General features: G+C 25.5%; 2 protein-coding genes across 3 annotated transcripts; one reads left to right on the top strand and one right to left on the bottom strand.

Annotated features, from left to right (window-relative positions):
• Positions 1–1424: 1424 nt before the first annotated feature.
• On the bottom strand, positions 1425–7127 carry LOC149058230 (uncharacterized). The gene is made up of 3 exons (XM_089220315.1): positions 6968–7127; positions 6105–6354; positions 1425–1604 (listed from the first exon to the last, which is right to left on the bottom strand). Exons 1-3 carry the CDS (start codon positions 7022–7024, stop codon positions 1504–1506), a joined length of 408 nt encoding a protein of 135 aa, XP_089076441.1. The 5' UTR covers positions 7025–7127; the 3' UTR covers positions 1425–1503.
• A 488-nt stretch (positions 7128–7615) lies between these two features.
• On the top strand, positions 7616–11800 carry LOC107164442 (uncharacterized). Of its 2 annotated transcripts, none has more exons than XM_015512280.2 (4): positions 7616–7773; positions 8615–8846; positions 11097–11234; positions 11302–11800. In XM_015512280.2, exons 1-4 carry the CDS (start codon positions 7714–7716, stop codon positions 11331–11333), a joined length of 462 nt encoding a protein of 153 aa, XP_015367766.2. In that variant the 5' UTR covers positions 7616–7713; the 3' UTR covers positions 11334–11800. The 2 variants fall into 2 exon arrangements, with proteins under 2 accessions (XP_015367766.2, XP_089076440.1); XM_089220314.1 differs by having other exon boundaries at positions 11097–11241.
• Positions 11801–12687: the final 887 nt, after the last annotated feature.

The raw sequence follows: 12687 nt of genomic DNA, 5'->3' as shown, positions 1-12687 counted from the left end.
ATCTTTTCAAACCAATTTTAATTTTAGACATTGTCGTATATAGTTTTGATTAATGTTATAATAAACAAAGTTATCAAACACCTATAGCAGGGGTCACCAAATGACGGCCCACGAATGCATTTTAACTGGCCTGAAGACTGAGAGAAAAAGCCAATAATTTAATTATATTTTCATTAGTTTTAGTTAAATAATTAATAAGTGTATATTTTTTTATTTAGAAATAAAATATTTTTGGCCAACCGGCATATTGAAATAAATATTATGTACTTTGAATTTTTATGACCCGCGAGAATTTTCCGAATTCTTAATGTGGCCCGCAGAAAATATTAATTGTTGACCCCAGGCGTATAGTGTTAAAGTCACAATCTACATTGATCGTAAAATTTACTTTTTGAATATGTTTAAAATACGTCGAAACTACTTCAAACATAAAAACATTCAATGTTTTTCTAAAATATTTCTAAATCTGATACACACTTATATAGAGGAATAAAATAAAATAAAGAAGCGCTAATGATACAATTTAACTAAAGTTTTAAAATGAAAAATATATTACGTTTGGTCTTATTAATCACTAGTTTAAGTTATTAAGTTAATCTTCAGTTAGATACTTTAATATCAAAATATCAAAATTAAGGTTAACGTTGCTATACTAATACGCAGTAATGAGATGCATATTTGTTACATATCCAAATTTTGTGACACTAAAATTGCTGAACTTATAAAAATTTTTTTTTCCACACTCCTAATTTGTTAAAGGTATGTTTGTATTACACGTAGACATTGTTATAAATATATAACTGGTCTTAAATTAATTCAATGTTTAACTTTTATTTCATAGTATTATATATCCAACAATTCCAACATATCATTACTTCATATAACGGCCATTGATTTCTATTATAACTAATTTGTATAATTTAAAGTAATATTTGGCTCATGGAACGTCATATAATAAATATAATTGGTTATAACTTATAATATACTATCCATTTTACAATACTCAAACTCTTGGGTACAACATTTTTTTTTAAGTATATGAATGAAATTCCCCGTAAATATTACTTATTTTTATTTTTTACAATATATTATATTATATTACATGGATATGCCTACATTATACACGAAAAACTGAAAAATATAAAATGATTTAATTTGGACAGTATTTATTTATCTTTTATATTATGTTTTTGTGTTTTTTTAATGCGCTAACAAAAAAACACTAAGAAATATTAGTATTGAAAGTATTTGAAACAATTGAAAAAAATGAATATATTATAAAATATAAAATGAATTATTAAACTATAAAAGGCAATCGTGTGTATTAATGGATTATTATTTATTGCCTAATTTCTAATGAAAATGAGTAAATTAACTGTAATACTAATCATTTTGTAGGTGTTTGTAAATAAATTATTGCCAAGTTTGATTAAGTTTAGTTTATATTCAATCGATAATAATATTTATTTAATTAACTTTAAAGTTCATAATTATTAATACTTTTTAATGATTTTTCATTGCTTTATCTTTTTGGTCGTCTTCTTCAGCTGCTTTTGGGTCCATTTTCTTTTTAAGTTTCTTTATTCTATCCAAATATTTTGATGCTGCAATGATACATAAATATATTAGGATAAATTGACGAATACAAAAAAAAAATGCAATCACCTAACTAGAAAAATAGTATAAACAAATACAAAGTTAGGTACTAAACAATTCAGTTTATATGATTTTAAAAATATATGATAGTTGTATGAATATAGTTGGATAATTAATGTACAACATAACTTTTAAAATATAAAAAAAAACTATTTTTACTTTTAATATTATCTAATTTCATCAAGAAAAGTATTTTATAATAAGTCTTAATAAACACGCATAGTACTATACAATTATATCTAGTGCCTACAAACAATAAACAAATACAAAATATAAGACTCAATTCAAATTATACACCGTCTATAGAAGAACTACATTATTCTTGTATCCTTAAATTATTTTGTTCACAGTAATACAGTCTTGTAAGTTGGCTGATTTAGAAAGAATTTAAAATAATTAAAATTTTCTACGCAATAAAAATAAGAACAAAACTTATTAATTATAATAATTTATGGTGAAATGCAGTTGTTTGTTTCTTTTTAACCTTGTTGCGTAATACATAGGTAAATAGATTGAAACTATTGAAAATTAAATAATTACAAAAACTATCACTAAGCTTAAAAAATCATTCTATAAACAAATTTTATAACTACATTTAACAAAAAATATTATTTATTTTTATCTTTTTAAACTTTTATAATAATTCAAAAATAGAATATTAATCAATGAAAAGTTCATAAGATCCTTTTTGTAAAATTTAATTTAACTCTAAACAGTTTAACACTTTAACATGTCTTATTTAGTTTGGTTATACCATTATTATCAGAATAAGATCCATTCAGTCTTTTACTTTACCATAACCCCGTTCCTAACAGCACGGAGTATTTACCTAAAAGATAAATGATAACATATAAAGTTCCAACGGGATTTGTTACTAGTTGGACGAAATGTAAATATACAAATTTTGATCCAACACCGAGACTAACTCCTAGGCATTCCACTGACAGTTTTAACAAACGATCTTTGGTCTTCATAAAAACCTCACCGTACCAACTTAATTTTGGCACGTTCAATGGTATAACGTATTTAAAAGTTGGCGAATAAACAATACGGTATCGGATGGTAGTAATGCACTATTGCAGTAAATAGTTCCCACCCGTTCCTTGTTTTTTGAACGAAATACAGGTGCATATTAACATTTGTAATTGTATACTTGAATAAGTAATATCCTAACAGAAACCAAAAATGCGTAAAACAAGCGATAAGTCCTCAAGAGCCGATTTATGTTATAACCTATCTGTCCTACCTGTAAAATTAATTGTTGAGAATCACTTGTCAAAGCATTACTCGTGCATTATCGCTTCTCCGGCTTCTCTCAAAAACCAATTAATATCCAATATCGTAACGTATAGCATCGATTACATGCGAAATTTTTTCTTAATAATATATAGATAAATACTTTAATAAATCATATTGACCAATTATAGTTATAACGATTATTAATGTAAAAAATTACCTTTATGTTCATGTTTTGAGTTACACGTCTATGATATGAAAAGGTACTAAGCATACTTCAATACTTTTTACGGAATATAAACCAATTTTACATGTTTATAATAGTAGTTAGTTCAAATAATTATATAATATGCTTACAGAAGTATAATTTTATATTTTAAATTATTTATATATATATATATATATATATATATTGTTTGTATAATAATTATTTCATTCATTTTAATTGATACTCTTTATTTTTAAACGTCTAAACATGTAATTCAATATTCTAGTGGTCTGTGGTCAACAAAAGTGATCTATTCTAAATGGACAGTACAATGCTTTATTAACCTCCTGTACTACTGCAAGTTTAAGTAGATGTGGATGGCCACTTATATTACTGAGATATTTTTTGTAGCTTACAATAAATATATCTAAGATCACCAATATTTTGGAATAGAATAATGATTATATTCTATAACAATTTGAACAAGTCGACTATAATCCCCAAAAACTTAGCTGTTAAAAATACTTAGTGTTTTTTGTAATGATATATTGATACCGTATCATAATTATAAATTTACTTATAGTGTATTAAGTACAGTGAAAACTCTCTATAACGAATCTGAAGGGATCATGTGATTTCTTTCGTTATTGAGAGTTTTTGTAATAGAGAGTAATTAATAGGTTTTAAATCAAACCAACCATTATAAGTTAACTTAATGTTATTTACGTAATATAGACTTTTTCGTTATAACTAGTTTCGTTATAAAGAGTTTTCACTGTAGTTTGATAAATACCAAAATATTATTGGTAAAGAACTGAATAAGATATTTTTATAGACAAATTAAATACAGAATATGAATTTAGATATTTATAATATTGCCAAAAAAATAAATACAATTGAATTATAATTCATAACTGAAAACTGATACGTGTATCAAAGTGATTTAAAGAACTGTTTTAACTTTCAAAAGCAAACCTAACTTATGGTATGATGAAAAATTATCTTACATAATGCGTATATTTGACACACACGCACTGTGTTCGAAAACAACAATCGTAACTACCTATTTAGTTATTCCTAATACATTAATACAGTCTAGAGACAAAATATACCCTACGAATAATATATTACTGTTATTATATCGTTAGCCTTTACATACACAATATATTACGTATATATAGTTGATAAATATACAAATATACTGTCATGTATGTTCCACTTTCACGTTTCACATCAAAATACGTATACCTACTGTATAATTTACTTGATTTAGAATATCATTTGTCTAACGAGTGGTTTATTTACAATCTGCCTGCAAACTGCAAGTTATAGGTACCTACATATGTACATAGTATATGTGAGAAATGAAGGAAATTCAAAACACGACTTATTACACAATAAAATACATTACCGTATAAGGTACTGATAGTAATGACAAAATCAAATCAGTTTATATGCAATAGTGTCATCAATTACGTTTCAAGTGTTTGGGTAGATTGTTACGTAAGGCAAATGAATATATCTGGGATATTAGATCAGGAGAAGATCTATGCGTAATGATACAATTTCATTTGAAATGTATCAAAGAGCCCCAAATTCAATTACAGAGACTACTGAAATAGATTAATTGGAATTCCTATGTATAACAAATATCACCGTAAACTAATTCCAGAAATTTTACTCCGTGATACTTAATCCACCTAATATAATACCTATGTAAAATACTAAAATGTATACCTAGAGTGTAGGAAATCACAACATGAAATATTGCTGACACATCGTGTGAAGGTGGTCATTATTCTGTTTTTTTTTTCTATACATATATAAAATATATCCTTCTCCAATTGAAGACCTATACAGTTAAAACTAAATTTTTTATTTCAAATTGGAATACAGGGTTAACGAATATGATAAAGCAAATCTAGAAACAATAATTATCATTTATAGTACCATCTTAATGATTTGTTTATTGTTTCAATTCATTAGTATATTTTATTTGATAAATACCATAAAAGTGAGTTTAAAATTTTTAAATACCGACGGAAACCCTAATCTACTTTTTCAAGATTATTATCTGAATAAAACAAAATGTTTGTTATAGATAGTAGATACGTTGAAATTGTAGGCTGTTGAGGCATCAAAATTATCTACAGTTAAAACTATATGAGGTACCTATAAGATAAAGGTTAAAATACCTGAAATTTAATTTACGATATTTCAGTATCAACGTTTAAATTAAAAACAGAGAAGGCCAAACATCGTGAAGTACTGTATATACCAGTGCCGTATCTAGGGAGTGGACTTTTGGGCTTAACCAACCACCCCCCCCCCCTCTGAAATCTCAGGTGAGATATTTTTTAAGTAATTAATAATGGGTTCATATCATAGTGTACCTATATATAAGTTTTTAAATTATTTCCTATTTTCCTATAGAGTTAAGTATGAATGTTTAAAGCCCCTCTCGCAAAAAACGAATCCTAATGTATAAACGTATAATTTTACAATAAATAATATGTAATACGTTATAATACCAGAATGGTAACTTTAAACATAATGAAACCTCTCTTAACACACACCTCCAAATAACGGACATTTTTTTCAGAAACCGGCTACAAACTTTCTAAAGTAAAAACCCTTTGAATAGTTGACACCTTCGAAAAATGGACAATATTTTATCGACCAAAAGTGGCTGGTATTTAAATGCTTCACTGAACAAAACGAAAAGTAACAAGTTAGATATTGAATTTTTGTTGCAAATAAAAATTTTCTCAAATAATTTATTCTTAAAACATTCAATGAAATATTATTACCCAATGACTGTGAGAACACTTCTAACAAGTTTACGAGTTACTAAGTATTTTTAAAACTATTATGGTCATTAGATACAATATTATACCGAATACTATCATACTGTAAATATCCAATTACACTTCAAAAACCTATACATATCGTTAGTTCGTTAATAAATACATTTTTGAATGTAGATATTTATAATAGTTTTTACCTTGTGGAATGTAGTTGTGTAAGAACCGTTTAATCATAAAGGCACGGAATTCTTGTTTATTAATTGCATCCGTGATCACATATTGTATAACTTCCATCAAATCTTCTAGCTCATCTCTGTGTTTATTCAGTGCTTTGTTTTTTTTTAAATCCACGTTTTGTAAATTTATTGCATTCGTACTTACTTCTTTATTTTTCTGACCCCAGTTTTTCAATTTCTTATCGCTCACAATTTTACCACCATCTGCCTCCTATACCATGAACGAGAACACATTTTAAGCAAAAGTGCATTATTTATTTTTATATGTGCATTACCTATTAGTTATTACTAGGGTTCGAAAGTTATAGGAGTCAAAAAACTCAAAATAATCATGCAAATATCCACGAAAAAATTTTTAAATATGCATGAAAAATATTTATTTATTCATTAAAAATGTAATACTTATTTATCGATATACACGAAAAAGATATGAAAACCTATATTTAAAATATTGTAATATTGAAACTAAAATATGGTGCGTAATCAGTTAGCATTTGAGATTTTATTGAACTGAATAAATAGTTAAACACATATATTTTAATTATTTTTAAAATACGAAATAAATAATTTCAAATTAATTAATGTTTTTATAAAATATTATATATGCATATACAAATAAGCGCAAATCAATTAAAATCGACAGAATATGCACTTTTTTCTAAAATTAATGATGTATGGTAAATATGCATTTTTTGAATTTTAATTTTTAAACTCAACATTGTATAGCTCGGATTTCTAGCTTGGATAAATCGAGAGTGTACAGAAGAATATGCAACTCCTATAACTTCTAAACCTTAGATATTACTATAAGAAAATTAAATTACCTGCATCATCGATATACCTAATACAATAGTTAAACATATTAACGTCCCGACCTTCATTTTTAAGGATGGGTCACAACTATACGAGTAAAATTTAAAATATAAAATATATTTACGACAGTTTTAAACATTTTTAGTAAATTTTCCAATACGTTAACGATGAAAACGGTAGTTTGTTCGATTTAATTACAAACACATGTTATTATAGGATAATAGCGTGCAATAATAGAAACACACGTCAATTACTGTACACATCATACGATTTAAACTATTTTGTAAAAATTTAACAAAACACGTTAGGTAGGTGTAATAACTCGAAATCGTACAAAAACAATAATATTGTAAATACTTGCCTTTTCAAAGATGATTTCTTTGTACATTATTGGATAAGAATTTTGTTCGAAAAAGTACAGAGTCAATTTAACATAGTTTTCATTTTTTATGTAAGTACCTATAAATCAACATACCTTACATGCAACATTGATTTTAAAAAATATATAAAAAATAAGTACTCAAAATAAATTAAACCATATTTAGTAGATACGTAATTTGTGTCATACTATGATTCTATTGTTTTATAGAAACTAAACAAAAATGCTCAAATCATTTTCATTTAACACTTGTGTAGAAAAAAATTACAACACAATTAACGTTTAACAGTTTTCTATCAGGGCAAACTTATTATTTTACAGTCCAACAGTAAACGTTCACTATAAGTTTTGTTGTATGGAAACCATTTTCACCACAAGATGAACATTAACTACGTACAAGGAATAGTTTTGATATTTCTTGCGTGTGTGTTACACACAGTGAGTATCATCAAATAAAATATTATAATATTTAGTTTATTTTATATATCTTTCGAAGATTAAACAATATTCACTCCATTGTGACATCACTGAATAGTTATAAACAGTATGTTTTTATTATATTGCATGATATACCTAATCATTTTAATTAGTAATCAATAAGTAAAAACAGGTTTATAACAACTCTCTAAACAATAGTTACTTATTATTTTTAATTATTTATATTAAACTAATAAATTAGACGTATAAACCATGGATCGTTTAAATTATCTAGAGTTTAAACTAATATCGTCTGCGTAACTGATTAATAAATATTAACAAAACAATTGTAATAATATTAATTATTAGGGTTTCGATTTTAAAGGGCTCTTGTGCTCAATCATTTACTATACAGGTGCGTATCAAATGTCTTATTCAATTTTTTGTGAAGAAATTGATCACTGATTTGTTAGTACCTACTATGTAAAGTAAAATATTAAACAATCTACCTGGTACCTGATAAATTATTTGAGGAAGTATGTATCACTATATTTCTTTAAACAAAAAGCGTTGATAAAAATGTCAATTGTAAAAATAAGCAGCCTTTATGTACTTGCAATTTCTTTTCTATATTACTGTTAAGAATGATACAACACAGCCATTCCGAGTATTATCTACATTTGTTTGAATTTTGTTTATTTTGTTTATTTTGTTCAGAATCCAAAAGAAAGTAATATTGATTAATATATTTCTTATATCCATACCTATTATAGTTTCATATCTGACAAATGATGTCTTTATGAGTTCATTAAATATGAAAACTATGTAAAATTACACGCTATACTATTGTTTATAATTTTAGAATTGTAAAAAAACTGAAAAATCAGACAAATTCTTAGAAAAAACTCCTTCCAAATCAAGTCATAAAGATGATAAAAAACCATTAGATGAAAACAAAAAAAACGTTGAAGTTGAAAATATGTTATTAAATATTGCAACTATAATACAAGATTGTATAGACAAAAAAACGATGAATAATAAAACGTTTAAAATGGAACTGGATGATTTGTATAACGATTTGGTAAAACCAAAAAGTAAGTATTAATATTTTATATTATATAGTGGCTAAAAGTCGTGGACCTTATAATACTATAGACCAGCCTTCTGTGCCTAGAGTACACTTCTATAGTAATAGACTCTTATTACTACGCTGTTATCATACACAATATAAATTAATTAATGTTGAATAATCCAATTTTTTTTTTTTGTTGATAAGCTGAAACTGAGTGAATTATATTCGTATCCATGACACATATATTATAACATTAATTACTATTATTAATATTACTAACATATTATGTTCCATTTTTATCAAAAATTGCTCAATTTATAATTCACCTCATGCAAATAGACACCATTCATAGGACATTACTTTTCAATTTACATGTAATTACTTTGAGCTTATCACATTCATATAAACTATAGATGCCAATAACGTGTTTAAAAGTTAAAGCAAAGTTGTTTTTAATTACATTACTTAACTATTTAATTTTTTCCATGTTATGAATTTACATGAATTCTGATCCAAATGATGATTATGATCTAGATGTTGCTTATATTATGAAGTAACTTATGAGCTAATTAATTTTATAGTCAAGAAAAAATAATTCTATAAAAGAATAATAATAATTATTATTATTATCAGAAGTACCTATCATATTACATTATTTATAAATATAATAAGTCATAAATAAAATTTTATAATAATGGTATAATATTGCATAGGACATAGGTATATTGCACGTTATATGCCTAAAATATATTATAAACAGATAAATATGATAGTCATTGAGATAAAAAATAAAACAGTTTATTTTTATTTATTTATTCATTTGTTTTTTTTTTAATCAACCCACGGCAGCATATAGGCCATTGGGTGTGGGGAGGGTACTGTAGGTTTTTAGGTTGGGTAGGTTTGTTGGTACATGTGTGTGGTTTTTTGCAGAATTTCGAATTGGGCACCCATAGGTTTCTGCCAAGCCCCGGGGGCGGCGGGCTCTCTCTCCTGATAGCATGAATTACCAGGAAAACTATGCCGCCCATGGCTTGGATTCAAATCTGCGACGGTGCGTGTCGCCACCGACGCCTAAATCCACCCGGCCACTATATCCCCTAAAACAGTTTACTTAGTATCCCACACACGGTTATATACCTACTCATAATATAATATAAATATAATCATTAATGTGCATAATTAGGTAATAGCTTTTACTTACCTATTATAATATATTTTTAATCATTTATTCGATAATAACTGAATGGTATACTATTTGATATTATATAATATCTGTAGGACGTAGGTTATTAATTATATTCTAATAATACATTCGGTAGTTATAATTTAATATAGGTAGTTATTGACCCTTAGGACTATTTATAATCAAAATTACATAAAAATAATTATTTTGTGGGATTTTGTCATTGATTAAAGTATTGAGGTATATAATTACTTATAGAAATTTAATTTAATACATACCTTTAATTAAAACCATGAGACTTTTATTGAGTCATTATGTTATTTTTCAGCTTTAAAAAATGTTATATGAAAAATAGTACCCAACTGATTTTTAAATTTAAGATTAACTTACATTTTTTTTATATTGACTAAACTTAATGATGGGAGTTAAGAAAACTTGCTTAGCCTTGATATACCGTACGATTTTTTCAATAGTAAATACCTACTGAGTATTTTAAAAATTATTAAGGATTTGGCACGGTCTTAAAGCTCTAAGATTAGAATTCTTGTTTACGAGATCGTGGGTTTTTGAAAACATCTTAATTCCAATAATACTCTATATAATTATCACTATCATTTTTTTAGCAATTAATTTTTTTAACGACAGTAGACATTCTCAATTTTATACCTAGTCATATATGTATTTCCTAACATTAATTCTTTTTTTACACATCAATACATTTCTAAGAACTTTGATTTTTAAATTTAATTAAATTTCAAACTTGTAGTAGCTGCAGATAACTAATATTTTAAGTATTTAAAGTTTCGGTAAGTGGATTGGAGCGGCACTATGGTTAGGTTAACCACAACCTAACCACAAAATGTTGGTTTAAGCTAAATAAATACTCTATGTTAAATGGATATACGAGTATTGTATTATTATATACAACCATATTTATAAATGTATATCATATATATATATATATATATATATATTATTAAAAGCTAACGCATCACTGTAGTACCGTGTAAGCGCAGGATAGGTATAATAATAGATAAGGTGTAATGCCAACAATGTAAATATTCGATTTGTTTGATTTTATTTCAGTAAAGAAAATAATAAAAAGACAATTGATTAAAGTTAAAGATATTAAAAAACAATATGAGGAAGACGTCGAAGTATTAAAGATAATGGAAAGTATGCCGGATAGCAACAGCAGTAAAAATAAGGATAAAGTGTCAAAAAGTAATGAGTAAGCTAAAAATAATTTATAATACTCGTATTATAAATACCTACTTATTTTTATTTTTAGAAAAACGCAAAAACAACCATGAACACAATTGAAGTTTAAAAAAAATCATTCCGTTACAATAATTTATTTTATTATTTCATTATAAGCTACCATACTACCATACTACCATACATAAATAAATATAAATACGAAAAAAATATAAATAATACTACATACTTACATACATAGATTGTCAGATTCGTTTGATAATGGCTACAATTTAATTATATTAGGTAAAAGATATACTTTGTTAAAAAGATAACGTAAAGCAGTTAATAGATAGTATGGATAGGAACAAGTTATTGAATTATTAACAATTATTTCATTCCAAATTATTTTCAATCGTATGATCAATTACTTATGATGATAGTAGGTACAGCAAATATTCCAATAACGTTATATTAAGTTTAATTTAGTGTACTACAAAAAAAAAATTAAATGAAAAAATTCTCAGATAAAAATTGTTATTTTTTAATTCATAAAAACATCAAATCATTATAATCCACTCATTAGTACAAAAGTTGGTATAATAGTATATCTATAATAGTAGTACATATTTAAATAATTATAGTATAAAAATAATTTGAATATAAGATTTTTTCTTAATATTTTAAATCGATAAATCAATAAAACTGTAGAAATAAACATTTTATTCAATCAAAAATAATTGGTTGTTTATCTAAATATGAACATAGTTTTTTTAATAAACGATATTTTTTAAGTAGTACTGATTGATAATTACTGAAAATTAAAATCAAATGCATTTTTTTTTTTAGTGCCATTGTCTAGTAATAAATCAAATTTATATTGTAAGCCAATCTATATAACTGTGTGATTTTTGAAACTAGCAAACTATTGTTTAGAGGAATATAAATCTTTATAGTTCCATAGTATGAAACATCTGTTTGGACTCAATAGATATTCAGTGAAAACTTTCTATAACGAAACTGAAGGGACCAAGTGATTTCTTTCGTTATTGAGAGTTTTCGTAATAGAGCGTAATTAATAGGTTTTAAATCAAACCAACCATTATAAGTTAACTAGATGTTATTTACGTAGTATAAAGTTTTTCGTTGTAACGAGTTTCGTTATAAAGAGTTTTCACTGAATTAAAAAATAATAAATAAGTACTTACGGCCGGGATAAATTTTAGCAGGTACAGATGTCAATGCAAAATACTAAATAAATTAATAACGGCAAAAATATTAAAGCTAAATAATCATTTATTGTTAATTAATATCATGATGCAGTGACGTGATGTTTAAATCGGTCTCCTAAAGTTTGCAAAAATGTTACAAAGCCTTAAAAATAATTTAAGATTCGCAGTGGAATTGCATATAAAGTTTATCTAAAATTTAAATTGGTTGAATTATTTTTCCATCATAGCTATTTAAGAACATTTTATTC

Source organism: Diuraphis noxia, unplaced genomic scaffold (genome assembly GCF_037042655.1).
Source record: "Diuraphis noxia isolate RWA-SAM2 unplaced genomic scaffold, SU_Dnox_SAM2 contig0002, whole genome shotgun sequence".
NCBI classification, from domain to species: Eukaryota; Metazoa; Arthropoda; class Insecta; order Hemiptera; family Aphididae; genus Diuraphis; species Diuraphis noxia.
This window is presented reverse-complemented; position numbering and strand designations above follow the sequence as displayed.